At 43.9% G+C, this 24,440-nt stretch overlaps 1 protein-coding gene across 7 annotated transcripts in view; it reads right to left on the bottom strand.

Annotated features, from left to right (window-relative positions):
* The window catches only part of PTPRF (protein tyrosine phosphatase receptor type F), a 392,393-nt gene that overhangs the window by 246,957 nt on the left and 120,996 nt on the right, over nucleotides 1–24,440 (bottom strand). For all 7 annotated transcript variants that reach the window (XM_075508594.1, XM_075508595.1, XM_075508590.1 and 4 more), the window contains one exon: nucleotides 5,606–5,767. In XM_075508594.1, coding sequence (XP_075364709.1) covers nucleotides 5,606–5,690 — 85 coding nt within the window. In that variant the 5' untranslated portion in view covers nucleotides 5,691–5,767. The remainder of the gene's footprint in view (nucleotides 1–5,605; nucleotides 5,768–24,440) is intronic.

Raw genomic sequence — 24,440 nt, 5'->3', positions numbered from 1 at the left:
TCAGAGTAGAAGACTACACTGGTCTGATTTCTGGCCTTAAAATCTATGAATCTACACTGAAGATAAAATTTTAAGCAGGTAGTTTTACTGTTTTTCTATATCACCAAGCCAATAAGCACACAGTCTCTCAAAGAATGTGTATTAAATATATCAGCCTCTCAATATTTGCTGCTGTGCCGGATAACTTACATGGACACTTAAACATAGGAAGTCCCTTGTGAAGGCGAGAGAGTAACTCTGGCTACGCAGCTGAGTCTGAGTGATGCGAACAGCAAGGGGACTGCTTAGCCCTGCAGAGCAGCAGTAGGTGGGTTAAACAAGGAGCCATGGCGTAGAGGCAAAAGTCAGAGCCTACGCTGTGGTCTTCATGCAAACCGCTGGCCCCAGGATACCCCTGATGACTGACAACACGCTCAGAGTTGCCCGAGAGCAAAACCCAGAATGATCCAATCTGAAGTGACTACACCACTTCTCTGGGCTCAGGAGCCACCGGTCACTGAAGGCTAGATGACGACACCCGGAAGGGATCACTATATACTTATGCTGTTTTACATCCTCCATAGGTCACTGTACTGACCATTGCTGGATAAGGGATTTGGGGCTAGGCAGACCTTTGACCTGGCAGCTGATGTTGATTGATGAGTGATGCTGGCTTTATGAATAAATAAAAAAGACAAATGACAGTGCTGTGACCTGTTGTAGGTAGCTACCCAAACAAATTCACATGACTCCTGCAAGAGCTGAAGCTAAATGGGATGGCTACAAATGCAGAGAAAGATCTGTTGTCTACTCTCAACATGGTGTTTGTTCTCACAGCATCCCTACCACCTTGATGGCTGCAACACTCAGTTACGAGCAGGCAGCATTTAGATATTTTAAGGAAAAGTGCGGAATCCATTTATACCTAAATATATACATGATGAGTAAGTACACCAAAAATAAAGCTGCACAATAACTGTGGTTAATATTTCAACCTGTCCCTTAATGATGCAACCCCAATGCCTCAGGTACAGGGGTTTTCCTAAACAATATTTTACATGTTCTTTTCACTGATGGAATTTGTCAAGCTAGTCAAGGTAGAATTGCAGAAAATTAGTATTTACCTGTGCTGCAATACCTGGATCCAATCGTACCAATTACACATAATCACTACGTGCAGTGTTTGGGGACAGGCATGCAAACAAAGAAACCAGGAAGCAGAAACAGATGCAAGGCAGCCGCGGAGAAGCCTCAGGTCCAGCTTTTGGGATGGGACCCTCCACCCAGCTCCGCAAAGTGACTGTTTTCCAGGGCACAACAGCAAGTCTGTCCTGCAGAGTGGCCCAGAGCAGCTGTATTTGGAGCTGAGCTGTTGTTGAGGCATCATTCAGGTTATGAAGCAAAGAGGGCAGAGCTGAATCAGGGAGTCAAAACCTGCTGCGCTACTCCTGGGTCCCAGGAACACAGAACAGTAATGGTAGACAGCAGAGCTGGGGCACAAGGGGAACCGAGCGCTGTAAGAAATGCTCCAGCACTCTTCTGCCCAAAACCTGCGGACAGCACTTCGGGTGCAATGCAAAACCCTTGGCAAAACAGAGCTCACCTGGAGCCACGTGTCTAGAAAGGCCATCAGTACTCTTCCATTTCCCAACCTTCACAAGTATCAACATCTCACCTGCCTATTTTCTTTTTCAATGTGCCTCCTCAACCCTATTAGCATCCAAGAAACATCGCTGATGGGGGGAAAAAAAAAAATCTGTATTACATGGATACCTTTCTGATATAAAGCAACTATCTCTTACAAGGGGCAGGGCAGCCTTGAGACACTTCAGACTTAGGGTCCTTGCTCCCAGGAGGAGGTGAGAGCCAGACTTGCCTTCACCAGCCCCGGCTCACTGCTGCAAGCTTCCTCCACCCCCTCAAACAAGAGCCACGTTTGTGCTATCTTTAGAAATCAAAAGGTGAGAATTGTTTGTTTACCACGTATCACTTCACAGGTAGTTGGCCTAATACTGCCTTAGTTCTTTCCTTCTACAAGGTCACATTTGAAGTGGTTTTCTTCCTTAAGCCCTTTGAAATTCTGTGCAAGACAAACCATGATATATTTCGGTTAGGAAACACTTCGGATGGGTCACCTAGTCTCTTCCTTTGGCTAATGGAAGCTGTGCCCAGGACATCAAAAACAAAGCCTAATTTTTAAAAAAACAAGCTAGCAACAAAACACATTGCTGATGATTTCTGATGACAGTATTGATTTTTTCCTGTTTTCTCTGCATTTTGTTTTGAGGGGGATTTTTTGTTGTTTTTTATTTTATTAGAGTAAATGACATATTTCTAAAAGCTGGGAAAGAGCATCTTTTAGCTGACAATTGAACTGAACATTAAATGAAATCTGCAAAGCCATTTTTCCCATGCACAATCAAAAGCTGACAGACAGGGAAGCACAGAGTGCATTAAAAAAACACAAGCAAGCTGAGGGAGAAAGTGTAAAACAGCCATCCTGAATCAGCTCCGAGCTGCTCTAATGGAATTAGGGTCACCCTGACAGAAACACAGTCAGATCACAGAGAAAATTTAATAATTTCTTACTGCAGTCTGTAAAAGCCGGGGAGGATTTGAAAGTGCTTTCTGCCAAATTAGCACTTCTGTATCCACCGTTCATGCGCAGGTGCCCCTTCCCGCTCACCTTCTCCTCCCAGCACCCCAGCAGACCGGCCGGGAAACCACCGCTCCCAACCTGCTGGCAGGGAGGCACCCAGCCAGCCCCCCTTTTTCTGACACGCTGCCACACATTTAACCTTGGGATGCCCCTTCCACTCCTCAGCGCCGACATTATTCACAGCTCCTGTGAACTCAATTCCAGGAGAGGCATCGCGGCACACGCCCGGCGCTAATTCCGCTAGGCGATACGCACTCAATCTGTTTTATCTCGGGCGTTAACGTCGAGCTATCTGCCAGCTGCCTCATTGTCAGGAAGCTACGGCAGCGACGCTGAAATGTGTTGCGACAACAGCAGCTCCGAAGCGCAGGCGGGGAAGGTAGGGAAGCCCCGGTTGTGGGTGCTTCCCTGAGCACCTGGCCACGAGCCACTGGCCACGAGCCACGGGGCAGCCTGCTGCCAGGGACGCAGCACAGCCCATCCCCAGCCCTCCTTCCCTGCCCTCGATCCTCACTGTACCTATAAAAAGCCATTTTGGGGACTGACTCCAGGAATTCCAGGGATAACCCCACTCCTTTTATCACGCTGCTTTTAACTGGGGAAATGTAGGAATGCTTTGCAGATACAGAGCCTACCCATCCCTCCACCGCCTCCAAGCAGCGCTGCAATGGGGAAAAGGAGGAACGACAGTGAAATCTCAGGAACAGCCATATTACATCAGGAATCCATGTAAATAAACAGTCTTTGACTGGAGCCAACAGGATGCTTAGGGGACTGAAAAAACCGAAGAGGGTGCATATGGGGTGCTCTTTTCACAGCATCCCCCTCTAGCTTTTACAGTAAGCTCCAGTGTGCATATATTATCATACCTTCCCCTTGCCTTTCACTGCTCTCCCAAACCAGGACTCCCCAATGCCATATTCACTACCATATCTTGCTTGTTTGCATCACTGATGGCAGGACATGAAATATGCAGGGTTTGGGGATGATTTCCCCCCACCCCGCAGAGGCACAGAGCAGGCCCTTTCACACAGCTCCCTGCCACTGAGAGTCAGTGGCAAGATTCAGTGGGGTAAGATAATAAAAAAAGCTGCAAGTTGCTAAAATACACAAAGCAACACTTTCCACCCTAGGAAACCCTCAGTTAATCTGTGGTGGCTGTGGGGGTTAAAAGATCCTTGTCCTCCAGATCTGCCTTCCAGATTACGAAAAGTAATTCAGAGTCAGTCTGCGCCAGAGAGAAAGGCATACATACAGATACGCTTGCTTCTCAACACAGAAGTGTTCCACATCTGAGACACCAATATTTGGCTCTGTTTCACAGGCCCAGATCCAATTTTGTTAAATTTAAGCATGTGGAAGTATTCCACAAAATTAGCAAACCATGTCTACTGCAAGTTATCCTCAGGCCAAGAACTGTCCTAGGGCATCCCAAGGTCCACCAGCTTCTGCATACCTGATGCAGTGATCCTTCTCTCCTTTGCAGGGACCAGGATAAAGATAATGAACCTTGGGGAATTTTTATACGCCTCAGAACATTAAACATATACTTGTCTGTGCCAGACTCCAAAATGGGCTACAATGTGTAGACATTAAGCAATCTGAGTAAGCATCTTCCAGCAGGACCAGCAGCCAGGGAAGAAAACCGAGGAAGGAGACAGCTGCTGCCCCCAGTTTAACTGGGCAGCTCAGACTCATACAGACTACATGCTAATCCGCTGCCTGTGCGAGTCATCCCTAGTGACAACAAAAATAGTGAATTTGTATCTTTCTTCACATCCCCCTTTCACTCTTCTCTCCAGCTTCTCTAAATTTACTCCTTCCCATTTAGTCAAGGACATTTAGGACCCCTCCCAGTCTGTTTTCTCCATTCAGCGAGGCTCCTACCAACACATATCAAGATCTCTTTCAACTTTCACAAAATTACATCTTCATTATAAGCCTGGTGACTAAAGCTGGAGTGAGAAGCAGATGGTTGGTGGCAGCTCAGGAGGTGCATCACGGTCACCTCTCTGCTCCGACGCAAGCATCCCAGGAGCCCTGGGCGCTTTCAAAGGCATGGAGTATTCACAACTGCCAGAGTCTGCAACAAATGCCCAAACATTTGGACACTGAAAAACTGGTTTGGGGGGGGGGGGGGGGGGGGGGGCGACAAATACTTGGGGATAGCCTAGCAAATACACACGAAGTTATGACAACCAAGACTATGCAAAGAACACACAGGGTTTCCTGCATTCTGCATAACTCATTTGATGGTTATTTCATGAATATCCATTTCAAGGTATTTTCAGTAGTCCACCATCAGCCAAGTTTCTCTCCTCTTGTCTGTCCACAACAGCATTTTAGGCACAGCTTTCTCCTTGGCCTGGATGGGGCTAATCAAAGCCAGTCACCATGACACCGTAAGACTATCAGGACAACAGGCATGGACACAACAGCTTAAAGCACGACCACAAGGAAACATTCGACTCCAATTCTTCTGAAATATAGGTGTAGGAGAGCTACACCAGAAGGTAAAAACTCACACCCTTTCCCCAACAGCTCTCAATCACCCACTGACTCAGGAGAGATGTCTCAGTACTACGCAAATTACGAGAGCTGGTAAAAGAACAAGGAAAATAAAGTAACAGGGATTACTGTGACCCCAATACTTCTCTCTTCCTCCGCCCCCGATTTTCTTTACTCATCTGTACATGTTAGATAGAAATCAAATTGTCAGGTTTTGATCTTGCAGCTACTACAGAAATTCTTCCTGCACTTGAATAAATTTTGTCAGCCTTTTTAGTTCTACTTGTGCCCCTTCACACACATACTGTTTATCTGCATTGCATACACTGGAAAATAAGAGATTTGGTGGGAGGTTATCCCTTAGTCCTCAGTTTTTCCAGTACAAACCAAGAAGGTTTAGTATTTGTTGAAAGAAATTTTGCAAGGTATTCAAGCGTTCCGAAACTGAATGTTACTTACTGTCTGCTCCTGCTAAAGGCAGCATCAAGCAGCAGAGGATGGCTACTGGCACAGTGAGTACTGGGACGCAGCAGTTAGGCACCATATTCCAAAGTAGAGCAAGTCCTCTTCAGTCTGAGGCAAGTGGTCAGTACATCCAGTGTTACAGATACAGACTTACTCCTGCAAACCAAGAGAGGAAGAAAAGGAAAATGATCAAATATGACACATAGAGTAACTGCCGATATACCAAACTACATTGTAAAGACATAGTTACAGGTACTTTTAAAGTGAAATTTAACTATCTTTCCTGTTTGAGCAGTAGAGCTCCACATTGATGTCCCCAAATCCAGTAAGCTGTTTTCAAGGGTCATGAGGCATAAATGCACACCCATCTCCAAGTTTATCTTCATGTCCAGTCTCTGTTATAGCCTGTTAATACATCCTTTAGTTGTTCTTATTCACAACAAATAGTTCTGAAGTTGCATGTTACAATACAAGAAATAGTCTTAAGCTCATGTAACTCTTCCTCACCCATCTGCCCAAGAGAGACATGCTTGATTGCATATGTAGGGTGGTTTGCAGTCAACTACATGTTAAGCGTAGCTTGGCCCATCCAGCTGAGCCAGTGTACACCAGAAAAGTCTCAAGGGGTCCAAGCAGGAGAAACAGAAGCAGAGCTGAATCAGCTGTCAGTTCACAGGGCTACCAGAGTCACAGTAGAAGGTTACTGAGAAAAGTGTCTATAAAGAAAAGCTTTACCCAAAGCAAACACCTAAGCTTCAACCTCCCAAAAACAGAGAGTAGGACTATCTAAAAGGATTGAGGGTTGGATATTCCTTCTCCAAAACAAAGCAAATTACCTTGGAAATTGGCTTAACTTGGGCATCTGCTTGAATATAGAAATACAGAAAATTCCTTGAAACCCAACCAAAAAAGGCAGGTACTTAAAAAGAATGCAATTTCTGTATATCTGCCTTCTTTATCTTTTCCTGAGAATATACTCATTTTACTTTCACCTGAAAGTCCATGGTCTGCCTGTTAAGACAGATTTTAAAGGAGCTTAGCAAGCCCACTTCCCTCAAAGTGACACCGCTCAGCAGGGACAGGGGCTCACTCTTTCCTTCAGTGCTGGGCATCTCCACGCAAGCTCAAGAGTCATTCAAAAGTTGATGAGATTCTCCTTCACTAAGCTGCAAGAGTTACCAAAAGTTGGCAACACAGCATTAATAGTGCAAAAATCTCATGCTGGCAGATGCCAGCCGAGTGGACCCCATGAGTATCCTTGAAGCAACGTATCTGCAAGTGCACAGGCTGTACATGGCACGACCCACCACTCGTACGCGTGTTGGCAGACATTTCAAAAACATGTTCAAGACTGCTCTAACAAAGGTATTCTTGCATTTTGCTGGGGGTTTGGAAGAGGAAGTGTTGTGGGTTGGTTGTTGGTTTTTTTTTTTGAGAGCCACTGAGCTTTTGATGGAAGTATCACATGTTACAAACATGTTTACTTCTGACAAAAACATAGCGCTCAAAGAATGCCAGCAATGACAGCGCTGAGGGAAATCCGCAAGAAATCTCAAGAGAATCTACCTAGGCAAATATTTACATCACATCGTACCAACAAACAGCAGATCATGATTCTTCTCCATTCTGTTACTGTATTTGCACAGTAAATCTTTTCACACATTATAATATCACACAACACAGAGAAATCTTTATTTATGCAATGTCTTCTACAGCCAAGACATCTGAAAATACTTTACAAAATAATCTAGTTCTAACCCAGATGCAGAGAGAATACTGATCATCTCATCCTGCTTTTATTATCTCAATGAGAAAGCATAAATCCAAGTAAGCTCAGCAGCAAGATTTTGAATACCGCAAAAGAGACTCTTCATACCAGCCGCACACTCCGTTCTCTTTGTTGCTCTCCAACCTCCATATCCTCATTCATCTCTCGCCAAAGAATTACTAGAAGCACCATTAACATGTCTTACACTGCAGAGACAGATACAGATAGTTGTATCTTTACAGCTGCATAAACTCTATTCCAACAGGAAACTCCGCTCAGTCCCCAAGCAGTTTGCCCGGTGTCAGCCAGCTCTCCAGATATGGCTGTGGTGGTTTAACCCGCCAGCAGCTAAGCCCCACGCAGCCGCTCCCTCGCTCCCCCCGGTGGGGTGGGGGAGAGAATTGGAAGAGGAAAAGTGAGAAAACTTGTGGGTTGAGATAGAGGCAGTTTAATAGGTAAAGCAAAAGCCACTCATGCAAGCAAAGCAAAACAAGGAATTAATTCACTCCTTCCCACGGGCAGGCAGGTGTTCAGCCATCTCCAGGAAAGCAGGGCTCCATCACGCATAATGGTTACTTGGGAAGACAAACGCCATCACTCCGAATGTCCCCCTCCTCCTCTTTCTTCCCCAGCTTTACATGCTGAGCATGACGCCATATGGTGCGGAATGTCCCTTTGCTCAGTTGGGCTCAGCTGTCCCGGCCGTGTCCCCTCCCAGCTCCTTGTGCACCCCCAGCCTGCTCGCTGGTGGGGTGGGGTGAGGAGCAGAAAAGGCCTTGACTCTGTGTGAGCACGGCTCAGCAGTAACGAAAACATCCCAGGGTTATCAACACTGCTTCCAGCACAAAGCCAAAGCACAGCCCCATGCTAGCTACTATGGACAACATTAACTCTGTCCCAGCCAAAACCAGCACAATGTCCCACATGGGAACGGGAACAAGTGCCTGGATTAAGAGTGAAGATTATGTCTCTAAATTTTGCATGTACAGTGCTAATTTGTGCAGCCCAGAGAAGCAAACCCACTGAAGCACGCTTTAAGCAGCATTACATCTGGCTCAACAGCAGCCAGAACCTTAAGAGGCTACTCTTCTTGGGTGGAGAGGGAAAAAACACCAAGGGTTGAAATTACTGTGTCAAAACTAATGATGTGTGTCAAACTCTCTCACATTAGGACAGAGAACAAGTTTTGCAGGTGGTGCTGAAAACATCTTAGGTATGTATCAGACCAGATTGGGGATGAATAGCTTTCAGAGAGCTTTCCCTCTTTCATTCACTTCCATTAACAACAAAAGTGCCTGATCTAATGGTGTATCTTGAGTACAGATTGCTCAGAAGTCATGTGAATGGCACCTCCACAGCCCTCATTCAGAACTAACTCTCAGGAACACAAAAACCTCAGCTAAAGAATAGGTCTGTCTCTTGATTTCTGTCTTCTTTCAGCAAATGTGATCAAGCTTCTCTCCAGTTTCAAGCTTGACAGATTTATAACTTTCCTCTCAAGCCCATGAGATACATACAATGTGCATCATGCAAAACTGATGAATTGTCAGTTACCCTACCAGATGCTTTATAGACTTGATCTTTTGCAACTGTTTAGTGCTCTATAATAATTTACCATCTGGTAGAAAAGCCAGATTTTCTTATGCAAGACTGCTGTCCGTCCCTCCAAAGTTAATAGAGAACCTTTGGCCCTCAACAGGATCAAACTTTGCCGCTTCCTCTTTCCATGGTTGCTCTGCCTATGGAAAAGTTGTCTGCATTCAATATTTAAAGCCCTTTAAATTGAAATGTTTTAAAATTTTATAAATCTCAGTAGCTGTCATTCTCTTTTGAAATTGAAAATATGAAAAAGCCTCTCCCAGTGGTTCAGCTCTCCCACTTTTAGAAGGTGCTCTCCCCCAACAAGACAACCCAATATTCAAAGCAAGGTGACAGCGTTAGCTGAAGCTCAGTTAACCTTTAGAAGGCCAGTGTTACTCTGACAGTTTGAACAGCCGTCTTGAACCAATGCTAAAGGCTTCCTTTCCTGGGGCAGAAAGGCTACCTAAGACAGAAAGTAGCTGTAAACCAAATAATGTTGGTAATTTTTGGTAACGAGCTAAACAGATACGGAGTCAGTATTGCTTTGGTAAAATCAAGCCCAACAGCAACCAACCGACTAATGCTCATAAGACTCTTAGTGCTTCTTTTGCCCCAACAACTTCATGCCTCTTCAGGCTGCTCTCTCTTACATCTGGAATTATCTCCTGTGCACCAGATGACCTCAAGCCCCTTCATTTGAAGGCCTCCTTTAATCTCACTGCTTTGGCTAGCATCTCACAACTAATATTGCATTTGGGAGCCCCAACACTGTAGAAGTAGGTTTTTCAAAAATACACGTTCATTCTCATTGCTACTTCTGCATCTGGTCCTGGCAATATTATAAACTCTAGACCACGTAATCCAAAAGGAGGCTGAGCACTCCAGATGGCTTTGTAAAAACAGCTTTGAGTTTAGCAAGCTAAACTCCTGCCTCTGCTCCAAACTCAATGTTAGAACTACTGAGTGCTAGTTTGGCAGAAAACTAGAAAGCGGGAAAGCACAACAGAAAAATAGCAAACTTCATTTAAATATAGCTGATTTTGCCGCGGGGCAGGTGGATGGAAAAGAGGCAGTCTTGAGAACATTTTTGAAACATACGTGGTTTGATTCTTTCAGACAGGCAGAAAAAGCTGGACTCATTTAAAACAGAGCCAAGAATACCAACAGCTCATATGGTACTAGGAAATTCTGGCAATGAGTACGTCCCACAGGAGACAGCAAAGAGATTAGAAAAAGCAGTCAACTTTAAAGAGTCAAGAGGAATTTCAAACCAGCACTGAATAGCTCATGTTCTCTATGAACTCTTCTGGAAGCTAAACCGAACTGAAGCAAGTGTCATGTGGGTCATTAGCCATGAACAGCATGGTGAAGAAAAGCATCCCCAAAGTAAGCCTGCCCGTTCCAAACCAGGGACAAAAATACTGCACTAAAACCGCTTTTTAAGGTTAAGCTACTTTGCAACCCAAAGTATCTAATAAGTCAGCACAAAAATGTTCCCTCCAGGAACCCCTGTACGTCCACCGAACTGCCAGGTTCAGTTGTGTGTGTGACTACTGACACTGCATTTGCTGTGAAACACTGTTAAGAGACTCTCTAGAAACTTACAGGGCAGGAAGGTAAGCCCAGTGCGAAAGCAATGTCCTTATCTGACCTGGAGGCATAATAGTATCTTTTCATAAAGGAACCTGAAACAATTGTGTTTGCTTTTCAAGGTGGAAACTTCTTAAACGTTCCCAACATGAGCCCAAGGATGCAGGTCAGAAGATACCAACCAGACACCACCCAGATGACAGTGAAGAAGGGGCTAAAACTGCATCAGCTTCTCCCAATTCTGCCACGGGTGCAACACATAATGAAACCAAATTTTCCTTCTGGACACCTACCCGCAACTTTGTATTTTACACAAATTCCCTGAAAGGGAACCGGTGCTCCAGAGGGACCCAATCACCACAATACTCTGGGGTGTCACACAAACGATGGTATTTTCAAGAACTGGAGGGGACACATGCCACACAGAGCAACGAGGCAGCTATTTCTTCTATTAAAAATGAGAACAGTAATTGGCTACAGCTCAACTGCTTTGGTCTGTATATAACACCTCATCTGTGCTCTGAAGGAGGAAGAGGAAAACCATGAAGCACCCTATAATTCAAGATCATCATACTGCACACATTAAAAGTTGTAGAAGCACAGTTACACACAAGTTAATGACTTTTGAATGTTTCACTTCATTACATTAGTATTCCTCTAGCATAGATTTCTTTGTGCTTTTCTGCGAGAAATATAATATAAAGAGACTTGGGGAGTACAGCAATATGGCCAAAAAAGACAAAATGAGTCTCATTTCACTCCAAACTCCCACACGCAGGGAACCTATTAGAGAGATTCAGTGGGGAGATATATAAAGATGGCAACAGTAGCATAGATTTAAGGAGGAACTTCATATGAACTTGCAACGCAGTAAAAAGGCCAAAAGCTAAAGCAACTGCTACATGAGCAAAGGTATCACCTCCAGGACCCAGGTGTGAGCAGCCCTAGAGCACCAGTTTGAAGACTCTCAAACCATCTGGAGAGAAGGGATGAGCAAAGCAATTCAAGAACCGGGAAGGATAAAAATCTCTGTCAAGTTGCGAGCGCTAGACAGACTGGCTAAGCAAGATGGAGATTTGATAACCATCTGTAAGTACATGAAGGATACAAACACCAAGAAAGGAGTGGAGGAGTATAATTAGCCACGGGCATATAACTGTGAGTAATGGAATGAGACAGAGCAAAAGAAAGTGTATGTTGAATATTCTCAGTAAACTCTCCAAAAAAGAAAAAAGAAAAAAAAAAAAAACAACCCACCAGAAAAGCAAACAGACACCAGCAGGAAAATGTTTCGTCATCTGTTTGGATGAAAATTAAAAATGGGGTGAAGGGGAAAAAAAAAAAAGAAAAAGAAAAAAAAAAAAAAACACACACAACAAACCCCCCCCCCCCCCCCAAATATCCCATAATCAAGGTAAAAAAAAAAAACTGAACAGAGGCAGATTGGTATGGGGAAATATACACAAGAGCAAGAATGATTCAGAAGTACTTCAAAAAGATTCTCCTTATTTTGGCAAAGCATTAAAAAAAAACAAGTGTGAAGACTTTAGCAACAAGCTGGCCCAGCTACAGATCTTTGTGATCCTGAAGACACAATCACAGCTTGACCCAAGGAGAGGAGCAGAGGGAAAGAGCAGCTTTCAAGCAGGGTGCAAGCACAGCTTGGGTACTCCTGTCACCTTATTGACTACATTTGCTTCTGAAGGTATTAATTTCTGAAGGGGTCATTGCCTGCAGACAATCCTAGATAAAAAGGAGGATTTTTTTCCACTGGAACAAGGATTATGAAGGGCCCTGTTAAATAAGTACAGTGATAAGTCAAAACAACCATTTAAAATATAGATCAGCCTTGAGCCTCATTCACAGCTATCATTCACAGTCAGCACTAAATACAGATCCACTGTAGATCATCCTACCCAAGTGTACAGGCTCTTAATGCCTGCTGTAAAGTCTCCTTAAAAGAAGTAAAGTATTGCATATCGCCATTTCAACAGAGGTCTTGGTCTTTTACATCTACAGAATAGGCCCAACAGTGCAACCAGATGCATAGATTAAAGATCCAGGGCAGTAGAAAATCCTACAAAAATGAGGGGGGGGGGGGGGAAGCTATTCCTTAGCTATCAGCAAACTCCACTAATGTGGAGGAACGTGCTCGTGTGTCACCCACTTCCACAAAGCAAGAATTCCTGCGCTTTTTCTACAAATTACTACACACGTGACAATATATTGTTAACAGAAACGACCATGCCATTACAGGCTTGTGGTCAGCACAATGGAAAACAGTGTAAAGATTAAAATCACAAGGTACCAAGTCCTCTCCTCTGAGCCCCAACTCCTTGGCATCAAGTTCCATACATCCAGGATATAGAACAGAAGGTTTTAAACTAAGGAGAGGGAGAGCTGAGAAACACAGTCCTTCTGGGCTTGCTGCTCACAACACACCGCAGCTGAGTGCTATTTACTGTACAGCTGTGGTACTGTCATTTCTGCATCTGGCTCCAGCAATGCCAACCCTGCTGGTTCTGCATCTCTCAGACTGACAGAACAGGCAAAGCGGAGCAGATATAAGATCTGGTGAGCACCAAAACTAATTTTAACCAAAACTGCAAGAATGCAAATGATCGATCAGATGAGGGCTAATCTGTCCTTCCTTCCCCTCAAGGATTCTTGCATGGTGTCTACTGGCTTGAGATCAAACTAAACCCTAATCAATCCTAATTCAAACTAAATCAGTTTCTTATTTGTAAGAACCCCTTTGCTCTATCCACGCCTCTACTCAGAGGCGTGGCAGCCTCAGTGTAGAGATTTTTCAGAGACCTCCTGGATGTAAGCCCATTCTCTGGCAGCTTCCTGGGCATCTCCAGCAACCACTAGAGCAGTTTTCCTTTGCAGAATCCATGACGTGAGACCCTACGAGAACATGATCTTTCAGGTATTTTCTCAATAATTTTTGCTTCAACCAAAGTAGAAGGTATATAAAGAACTTCCTCCTGAAAAAGTGGCTCTTTTTAATGAAAAATCCCTTACTTTTGCTGGAAGTTCAGTTATGTTTTACATAACACAGTATACTATTGGGGTCTGCTCACTTAATGCTTTTCAGATTAATAGCTTATTCCAAAGCTGCTTTTGCCAAGACCTCAATTTCTGAAATTTGCTTATCTTTTATATTTAGAAAGACTGGGCACAATACTACTACTAAGTCTTCCACAACATTTTTAGCAGTTAAAGTGATGCAAAGAAATAATTTGCCTTTTTAGCAGTACCCTTTTCTTCCTTAATAGCCGTCTTTAACCTCCCATCATCCAGTAAGCCCAATTTTCACACAAGACAATGGCACTGATTTGCCTAAATTATTTATCTTCTACGTATAGTCATTAGTTCTTCAAAGCCCACCTTGGATCTTTCAGTCTTCCTTTCATACTCGTTATGCTTTATACACTCTACTACTAATCCCTGGGAGTTGGGTTTCCAAATTTTCATCTCAAACAGCTTCTCAAACCTGCCATCTAGCTAGCATGAATTATTCCCAGCCTTGCTAATTTAACTGCTTTTCCCAGCTTGCTTTCTTATGTTCCGCTACTGGTTTCAAACCACATCAAGGAACTGGTTCACTTCTTCCCTCCCTGCCCACCCCCCCCCCCATCCCCCCGCCTTTTTCTTTTCTACTCTTACTTCCTCCCATTTTAATTTTAGGGATGCTTCGAGTAACTTGTTCACTTTCTTTTAAGTTGTCATTTCTGAAGTTTAGCATCATTCTCAACATTGTGATCTTCTTGGCCCCTCCGAGCTCAATGACCGTACTCATGCACTTACACGCACCGTAGTGGTGGCCACTCATGAAGACCTACGTGAGGATCCTACAAACTTTAACCTTGCTGGCTCAGCAGCAGCTTGACAAATACACAGATGATTAAATAATGCTGAGCAACTACTTGTGTCCGGAGCTATTTTAAGTCGGGCTCTGGAAAGCATGCACAGGCTGGTGACAAAACCTCCACCCACTGTCTCACAGCCGCTGTCACGTGCAGTGATTGAGTAAAAAGGACTTACTGCCTTGATCCTGCTAACAGAGATGATGAGATCCTACTAACAGAGATGAGGTCCACCAAGCGCCCATGAAGTGGCAAGTTCACGCACACATCTTGGCTGCTGCCCTTTCTAGACGTGGTCACCACCAGTACGGGAGCAGCACCACCGGATCCCAGCCCCAGCCAGCCCGTGTCAGCCAGCTCAAAGACCGTGCAGGAGAAGACAGCAGCAGGCTGCCATGGGGCTGGTTTCTTCCTAACGCCATCATTTAGCAGACAACTTATGCCCTACTGGAGGGTTTATATATCCAATTAAACTTTCTGTAATTCTCATCTTGTGAAACTATGAACATTTTCAATGCTAGATTTTGGAATTATTCTCTCCTAAAGGGTTTTGAAGTTAATTATATCATAGTTGTTATTACTGTCTCAACCACAGATACTGCTTGAACCCCATTATTGTGTGTGTGTTACTGAGGGCTAAAATAAGAATAGCTGCTGCTTTGGTGTGCTCTGGAGCTAGCCTTTTCTACAAACTGCTTCTCTAACCTTTGCCCAAACATTATGTATGCTCAGTTTATATGCAGGTAGTTAACATAGCCTGGTAAGGTAAATGGGCTTATTACATTTATTAAACTGAATTCTCTCCGTGCAGAACGCCCCCAGCATCCTGCAGTCCTCTGGCTCTGGAGGCATTTGGCTGTTACCATGGAAGACAGCACCCAGAAATTCCCTTCGCAACTAATAAGCAGGAACTATGAAAGCACAAGCTTCATGCAATTGCCTTCTGTATGAAAAATGAAAACTGTTTCTGTAATCTATAAAGAAACCAAGATGCAATCAAGCTTATTATAATAAGATGCTAAATTTATGATTATCCCCCCCCCCCCCCCCCCCCCATTCTACTAAGGCCCCCTTGCTTTGCTTTGGCAAAAGAAAACACCCTCTGAGGTAGCATATACTACACAGTACCCAAGCCATATTAAAGGGATTTAAATAAAAATCAAGCCCTAGGTGTAATACAATGCTTACTGAAGATGAAAAAACCAAAGGTCTGTAAATTAAGAAATCCTGAATTAATGGTGGCAAAGTCAGTCTTAACTCTGACTCGGTCCAAAAATACAATTTCTCTCCTTCAGTAGCACTTCAGGCTAAAAATTAAATTCTGATTTCTTGCATCACATTCTGTGCAGTAAGACACACAAAACAGCTACACATCAGATTTTGTCTCACTCGGATCTGAGGCTGTATGTTCAAAACAGTTTGAGAGAAGAAAATCAATTAATATATTTTACAAGTTGTCTTTGGCAGATCAAAGCAGTAGGTTTCCTAGTTACTTCCTGGCTAGAGGGACCTAGATAACAGCTGCATCAAGGTTGCAGCAAATCCAACACTTTCTGGACAGACCAGCCATCTTCCAACTTCCATGCCACAAAGCAAATCCCAGGACTCCACAGAGTCAAACAGGCCAAAACCTGCTTCCACGCTCACGTTTTCACGCGCACATTCTGCAAGTAAACTCACATGTGTGGACCACACACAAGTGCTGAAAACTTCAGAGGCAGCAGATAGGAAGGCTCCACGTGGCTGCGGAGCCATGCTGCCTGCCACCTCATCAAGGATGCGCAACCTCGTCTGCTTCGGATTAGAAAGATGGGAGGCTAAAAATATTCTCCACATTTTAATGAACCTGTAACGATTTCCTCTCCCAACCTCAGAAAGAAATCCAAAACACACAGCAAAAGCAAACAACATTGCCTCTCAGGTAAGTCGGGCACATCACCACCCCTGCGCAATTCTCACTGCTCCTTGCACCGTGTGTGATCCTGTACCTCCCATGGACCCTCATCCACCATAAAGTCCATGCTAAATGTATGTGGGTTTTTGCTTTTGATATCCAGCAATTTTTTGGTTACTAGAAAAGGCATGCTTTGCTAGCCAAGGGTACTGAGTGCATGGCAGCTATGTAGCTGCTTCCAATGGCCTTGGCATTTCTACACTCAAGAGGCAGCAGGAGAGATCAGTTCTTCCATTCAGCGACGGCACATACAGACATGGGATATTCTTCACCCTTCAGCATAATTCTCCTCCATGACATCCTATGGCTCTAGATGCTTCAAGTTTTGAAATTCAACCTTAAGTAAGGTATTGAAAGGAAAACAAACAAAACCCACCACCATAACACTTCTGCTTTCACGAGACAGTAGCTTGCTTTTGATTTTTATAATTCAGTCTTAAAAATTCCTTCTTCCCCAAACTTTGAGAGTGTTTCCTCTACATCTCAGTTAGATCTTACAACTTCTATGCGTTCTCTTTACCAGGAGAATGGTCCCATGCTAATGGTCTGAGTCAAGATAAATCTGAATCCTAATAAAAGATTAACCTAAAAAAAATTATGTACCTCGCACAAAACTGCCCTTTTGTAATGGAGACTTCTGCCAATAGCAGATGGAAAGACCTTTGAAAAATAAGACATCCCATATGCCGTCTGCAGCAACTTCATAGCTTTACTATTGAAATTATCCACTCTTTCCTTCCAGGCCACCACCTTTACATGACCTTGAGTAAAACATAAAGAGGATAATACATAATGTGCAGCTTCTTGGGATACTATTCAGTAAAACCTAAGGAAAGAAAATTACTGCTAGCTGTTTTTTCAATCCATTCGTACATTAGTCTGCTGAAATGCATACTTGGAGCCATTGAAATCAGATTCAATGTACGTTTTACAGTACTTAGGAGGAAAGCTATTTTAATTTTGTTAGTTGCCAGAATGTAAAATCCTGAAGGCAAAAAGCTTCCAGCAGAAAAACAGAACAGATCTTAAAGGGGAAAGACATTACCTAGCTTGATGAAAAACAAAGGAAAGCTTAAGCAGGACCTGGTTAAGCACAGCTCCAAGGAAAGGAACAGCCCCTGTTCCTCCACGCGGCTGATGCTGGCATGGGGCTAACGACACAAGATGCAGCACCTTCTTCATCAAATCCAAACATATCAAATTAACAGCAGTGCAGAGCAACTCCTCAGCTGCCAATAAACAACGGCTCTGAGGCCCTTAGCGACGTATGAGGAACGTGCTCCAAGTTTTAAGCATTTACTTTTGGATGTGCAATGCCACCAGATGTCCAAGCTTTTTCTTACCTGCAGACTAATGCATCAAAGTGGTTTTGATGACGTTCCCTCTGAAAGCTCATTTGCTCAGAGACCACAGCTCATGCCCATCACTTCTAGACACGTGCCCAGCCTATTAGTTAAAGTGGACTTGAGCCAGGTGTGAGCAGAGGGGCAGTTTTGCCAAATTAGCTGGAGCACCCAACGTTATGTTTGTGCCAGTTCTATGTTTTAGTCCGGCTTTGTCCGGCAGGACAAAGTTATCCCCTCAAAATATTTTGAATCAACTTGAATCGCCAGATTATGGTTGCACTAGTACAGCGCTCTGCATCGCATTAACTAAGGTAGTCCTGATCGGGTAATACATGACCCAGAATATAATGGATGGATTTTCTAAGGCCCAAGGCATCCGCTGCCACTTGCTGAAGAGCTTTTCTCAATCCAAGGCTCCCTGCATTTCACAAAGGCAATAAGCAAACCCCAAACGGTTTCAGCTCTAACTTGCTCTCAAAGACACCCTCTCTTTCTGTACCCCGGGACAGTAACCACAGCCCTGACTTTCCTTCCTTCCCTACCGAACAGATCCGATATTGGAGCTCACATCCCTGGTTGCTTGACCTTCAGCCGGTGCATGGACTCTGCATCACTCAAACCTTCCCCAGCAACACGATGTAAAGGACACAGTTGTTTTTCCTGGTACATTCTTTGAGATCCTTGCTTTGGTTCTATCCTTGTGGATTTTAATAATTATGCACATACACAGAGAGCTTGCAATCAGTGTACTTTGAATTAAATTTTAACCAATTTATGAAGTATTAAGAACCACAAAATTTTTTATAACATTTTAATTGTAGTATTACAGAACTCATCTGGTAACACCTAATTATAATTCTAAATGAGCAGCAATTAACAAGCTATTTTATGGTGCCTAAGTCCAAAACAAACAAGGTCAGGAGAGTCCTGCAAAAGGAGCTGCTAGTGTGCACCCTGCAGAAGGGAGGCCAGTCTATCTTTGGGATGCACTCATTCCCCAATTTCTGCATCAGAGCATTACATTTTAGAAAGCATAGGGAATGTCACCCATCAAATACAGGATTTGCTGTACCACTGGATCCTTGTCAGGTAATGGGCAGCTCTGCTCTTATCATAGCATATGCATCACCAGTATAAGCTCATTTGAAGTGACGTGTGCCAGCGTTATGTCACTGGTGGGGAAGGTAGGAGCAGCTCCAGCAAAAGCAAATGCCCCCAGCCATCAGGTACATGCATCAGAGACCCCAAAACAGGATGGGTTGAGGACAGAGCAATGAAGGAGTCTCTCTTCTTCATGCAGAAGCCATAAAACTCCCTGCAGTACAGGCAGCCCACTTGGGGGGGGGAGGGGGAGAAGATTAGTTCATCTTGGCATGGGGAACACTTCAAATTTACCCAACATCTACTAGCGGGAGGAAGGTTGATACCGTGGACAGAGCCACAGATTTCAGGTCAGAAATTCTAGGACATTTCCCACCGACCTGGATGCTGTCCCGGAAATTTCTTGGAAGAATCTTGCTCCCTCACCCCTAGGCTAGTAAGTAGCTACCTGGTAAGTATCCACTGAGCGTTTCAAGAGTAGCTATAGCAGAGAAGTACCCCACCAGCAGCATTTTAGGGGTCAACTGGCAGAGGTTCAAAGCCCAGAGGCTTCGCTTCAGAATGCATTACCCTTTGCTGACAGGTTGGGCTTAAATTTTATTTGTATATTTTATCCTTTTAAAAGAAAAGTTCTTTGGAGTTGAAATGTGAGGGGAAAAAAATTCAGCCTAAATCATATGCAATGTACAAGGTAATTTTCCCTTCTCAGAGGGACGAGAAGGTTTCTGAAAAGAGCTTTGTGACAGACTCATGTATCTGTCTTCTGTTTTTCTCTTTACCACTTCTTCCCCGTCTTCTAGTGAAAATGAATCTCAAACCTCTCCCAGGAAGAACAGGGGCCATACCCGACTGTAGGAGAGGAGGCAACAGAACAGGAACTCGCCTGATGCAGCTGGTATCCTCTCTGCCTGCAGGAGCAATGCATCAGATATTTTGAACTAACATTAAAGCCATGGAAACATTTGGGAAAGTATCAATGATCGGCTTTTTAAGCAAAAGAACAAAGTACCCAGGGCACTGTCAGGGCTAAATCAGCAATCCAACTCTGGGAGACGCTGGCAATAGGAAATGTGTTTTATGCATGCAGGTGGTTTATGAGAAACAATTTGTTTACATACCTTTTAAAAAGAATACATGAAGAATTTGAATAGCTATTCCTCATGAAGCACTGTTGTTCATAATAAAGCTTATTCTGTCCTCCAAGCTCGCAGAGATAATTCCTGACAGATCAACCTTCTATGTGTCACCAAGGGCACCGGCAGTAAAGGGCGGCTTAAGGCGCTGCAGATTCCCTACTGCTCTGTCGTGCTTCTGTCCCACTCGCAGAAGCACTAAATCCTCGCACCAGACGGGCCATGGTGGTGTAGATCTCTGTGCAAAAGCATTCTGGGCTTCCTCTTCTCAGCCAAGGCTGAGAAAACTTTGCAGTCCAGTCAGCCTGCCTTTGGACAAACTGGAGTGTCCTGTGCCTGCAACCTGGCATCTCCCAAGGAAGTCAGCACTGTCTGATGGATTTTTTTACAAATGCAAAATAAAATAAAAAGTACGTATCCTCCTTGAAAGTGTTCATCAAAACCCCGTTAAGACTCGTATTGCTAGCTGAAGCAAACTGATCATCTCTGGAAAATGGAAACCCTTCCTGAGCAAAGGCAACAAGAGAGCTCCGCAAGGGCCGAAATGGGCAGTTGGGACTTCACAAGATAAAAACATCCCTCTGCACATTTCTCTGCCAGCAAACATGGAAAACCATGTCCCTTGATTACATGGCAAAGTTTCTGGATACACTGCAGTTTCTTTTACTTATTAGTTCAGCACTGACCACCAGAAGTTTGACCAACGCTTGCCGCATGCTTGTCCTGGCAGCCTTCCCCAGGAGGGCTGCACATGGCAGTGTCGTGCTCCAAGTCCTGTTTTGGCATTACGGTGGATGAACAGCTGCATGATCAATCCCAGCTCTGTAAGGCAGCTGGGAGGAGGGTAACCTTTCAAACCTTTCATCCTAGCAAACACAGTGACCCAACCTGCAAGCACCCATCCTGTGACCTCCTCAATAGCCTTCACTGCCAAGCAGCATCAGCACTGCAAGAGGAGCCAGCAGGATTTTCTTTCTTCACTGTGTGGATAGGAAAATAAAAGCTGATCAAACCACTGCCTGAAGTGACGATGCACCAGGAAGGCCAACCAAAACCGCTGGCACAGCAGACTCATAGGCAGCAACCGCCGTTAAGACCAAGACCGAATAACTACTGACAGCCAGTGGCACGAACCAGGCAAAGTTGATTATTTCTTTTCAAACAGACCAACTGCCCTGGGAAAGCCCACCATCCCCAAACCCTTTTCCATCAACTGTCCAAGAGAGTTTCTTGCAAGTTACTGGAGGCACAAAAGCTGCAGACGCTTGGCTCTATCTTTGAAAGCGTTCTACTTGAATTTATCACACTACATGCAAGTCAAACTTTATTTAGCCGAACGAGAATCCTGTAAGCCTCCCTTTTCTCACCAGAGAGTGGGAACAAGCAGAACAGCTAGTGCCTTCTTGCTTTACTGAATTCATGATATTAAACCAAAAGCAATGTCATCTTAACTTGAAAGGACTTTTAAAAGAGCTTGAAGCAATTCTGCTGCTGCAGCATTTTTGTATTTTGGATTAACTTACAAGCCTTCTTAACCCCTCCGAGTTTGTAAACGCATATACCCGTATCCTCCTAAGCTTTCAGAGCAGTCAGCAACCTCTGAAATGCTAGCAAGCCGAGAGTTAAGGCGTACGCTGTGTACAACTATTGTAATTTGAGCTCCTCTACAAGTTAAAGAAGTCCAAGTTTTAGGTATTTTTGTCCACAAGAAAGGACCTGCAGAATCTGGTAAATTATCTCAGACATTCCTCATGTCTCATGTGCAATTTCCCTGATTAACATCCCGGGCTCACAGGGGCAATGAAAAGGTCAAAATCCTACTACAGGAGACAGTGCTAAAATATTATTAAATGTTACCTTTAAAACATTTCCAATTAGTATTAATATAAAAAGATTTCTGTCTCGAGGGATTTTGTAAATTCATGATTATCACCACAGACTTTTTAAGCTCTTTTTCAAACAGGATTTTTTTTCGCCTTTTTTTTTTTTTTTTTTTGCCAATAGAGTGTATCAGAAGCTAGGAAAAAACCTGAGTAGCAACCATCTTAAAATGAAATATTAAAAAAAAAACCCTGCCACCAATAACTGGTTCTGTTTTATGCAGTCTGTCATTTTTCTGGACAGCTGAAAGCCTTAGGCAAATGTGCAGGGAAAAACAGCGAACCACCTCATCCGTCTTTTGTTTATTAAACCCCAGTTTTATTCAAGTGGCTTTGAATCCTGAACTACACAAAGTCTTCCGAATCGTTCCACGCTCAGACATCGATACTGGGGGGCAGACAGAATCAAAAATGTTCTTTAATTTTATTAAGTTCTGGAGAAAGCATCAGGTAACAAACCCTTTCATCTCAACTTACGCAGCTGAAGAACGGTGAGAAACGACAGGGGCCAGAACTGGATCAGCTCCAGCACGGTGCTATCAGAAGATCTTCTCAGGTGCTTGATACAACCCCTGCTGAAAGCATCTGGATCGCTCCTGCCCCAGAAGCCTTTAACAGCCCTGTAGAGGCCAGGCTCTCTTACCCTACCTGTGGAGGACACCATTTACAAAACAATCAAAGAATCCATTTAAAACACATTTTTAAGCTTTCTTCTGACTCTGCCGTGTTTTCAGAGGATCGGGCGCATTTCAGGGATGGCCGTACATGTGCTGTAGATGAAAGGATGCCAAGCAGTGCCTAGTTATTTCAGACAAATAGTATCTAGAGGAGATGGATGGAGCAACAAGATCAAACTGCAAATGCTCCCAGCTTAACATTATCTTGAAAAGGCTGTCTATACTCTGCCCATTCCAAAAAAAAAAAAAACAGGGGAGAGAAAAGCCATTTTTATATACAAAATTATATCAAAAGAGTGCCTAGAGGCCACCATATCATTCATTTTCATACTAAATTCAATAAAAATACACACTTGTTATTTAGATTAAACAGCTGCAGCACCAAGGGGTCTTGCTGCAGCATTTAAGACCTTGTTGAGAGCGTGCCCTGCCCTAATCCAGGCAATGAGCGTATTCAGAAAGCCAACATGGGCAATTTGACTGGCAGTAGGTCTAGCCCGAGGTCCCATACATCACTGCCCACATCTGCATTTCCTCTCCCTTTGCTATCTTTCCTCACACATTTCCCAGTTCCAAGTGTGTTTCAAGAGAGTTGAAAGGATGTAATTTGTAATATCAATTTAGCACAATATGAGGTAGCCAAGATGGTTAAGAAAGAAGAGGCCTAACTCATTCAAGTTAGTTTATTGCACCTTAGGAAGAAGAATTCATTTCTATTCCAGCAGTGCCTACAGTGGTGTGTCCAGTCCAAACACATAACAAGAGAAACAGATGCATTCAAGACAGGCTCACATTTTGCATGCTGCATGGTAGAGGAGCTGTGTGTCCATGAGGACGCACACACTACAGCTGGCTGCATCCCCTAACTGATCCATTAGTATTTGGTCAATGACAAGAAAAGTATAGCCTTTCCTTCCCTTAAGACAGACACTAATCTATTACAACTCTACAAGCTAGGGTAATTAATCAAAAGTCTATCATACCATATAAAATGAAAATGGCTCTAAGATGTGCCTGTTCACATCAATTAATTATTAAAGGAGCATTAGCTGAAGCTTTTCACCTGCCATTTAAAAGTTAGGGATAACATGACATGACGTGCATACGACTAGTGCAGCACAGTCTACACCTGCATTCACCCACCCGCCGCAGACACCCCAGTTGTGCCGGTACCCACTCTGCTTCTGCAGACTGGTTCCAGTACACCCCAACAGCAACCAGAGCCTGCCTGCTAGGGATGCTTGGTACGTACAGCTGCGAAATCACTGTGGGGAGCCAGTGGGTAGCCCCTCCAAACAGCAATTGCAACAAGCATTTGCACATGTTTGCCTGACATTTCCACTTTTGTTTCAAAATAAAGTCCTCAAGCAACAAGGCGAGGGCTCGGTAAATGGTAGCGCAAGCGTTCCTAGAAACCACCAACCGTGTTGTTTTCAGCTGTGTTTGCGCTGCTGTAATCAATGGAAGCACTTAGCAGTGATGAGTACGTACCGGCAAGAAAAAACACCCCATCCTTTATGCCATGGCTGTATCTTCTCCCAGACCAACCAATGAATCAAGATCACTGACTGCACCAGGAGGCGAAGCACTGAGAGGGCTGGTGCTTAATTAAGCTGAAGTAAATACACCCCGGCTCAGGAGCAGACTAAAATCACCTCTGTAGCACACAGGCCAAGAGCAGATGACAGCACAGCAGCTTCAGACTCTCTCATATTTCTACCACTTATGACCCGAGCTTTATTCTAATTGCACAAATTGAAGAATGATTAGCAGTTGTGTGGACATTAAATGCCCTGTTGATGCAACCAAAACCGATTTGCTTTATTCAGAACGATTACTTAAGGCCATAGCTGTGAAACTAGAATGAATCAAAATAAAAACATACATTAAAAACACAAAGCATCACCTCAGAAACGAGGCGGATGGC

Source organism: Mycteria americana, chromosome 7 (assembly GCF_035582795.1).
Source record: "Mycteria americana isolate JAX WOST 10 ecotype Jacksonville Zoo and Gardens chromosome 7, USCA_MyAme_1.0, whole genome shotgun sequence".
Taxonomy (NCBI): domain Eukaryota; kingdom Metazoa; phylum Chordata; class Aves; order Ciconiiformes; family Ciconiidae; genus Mycteria; species Mycteria americana.
Note: the sequence above shows the minus strand (reverse complement) of the source record. Positions and strands in the feature narration are given on the sequence as shown.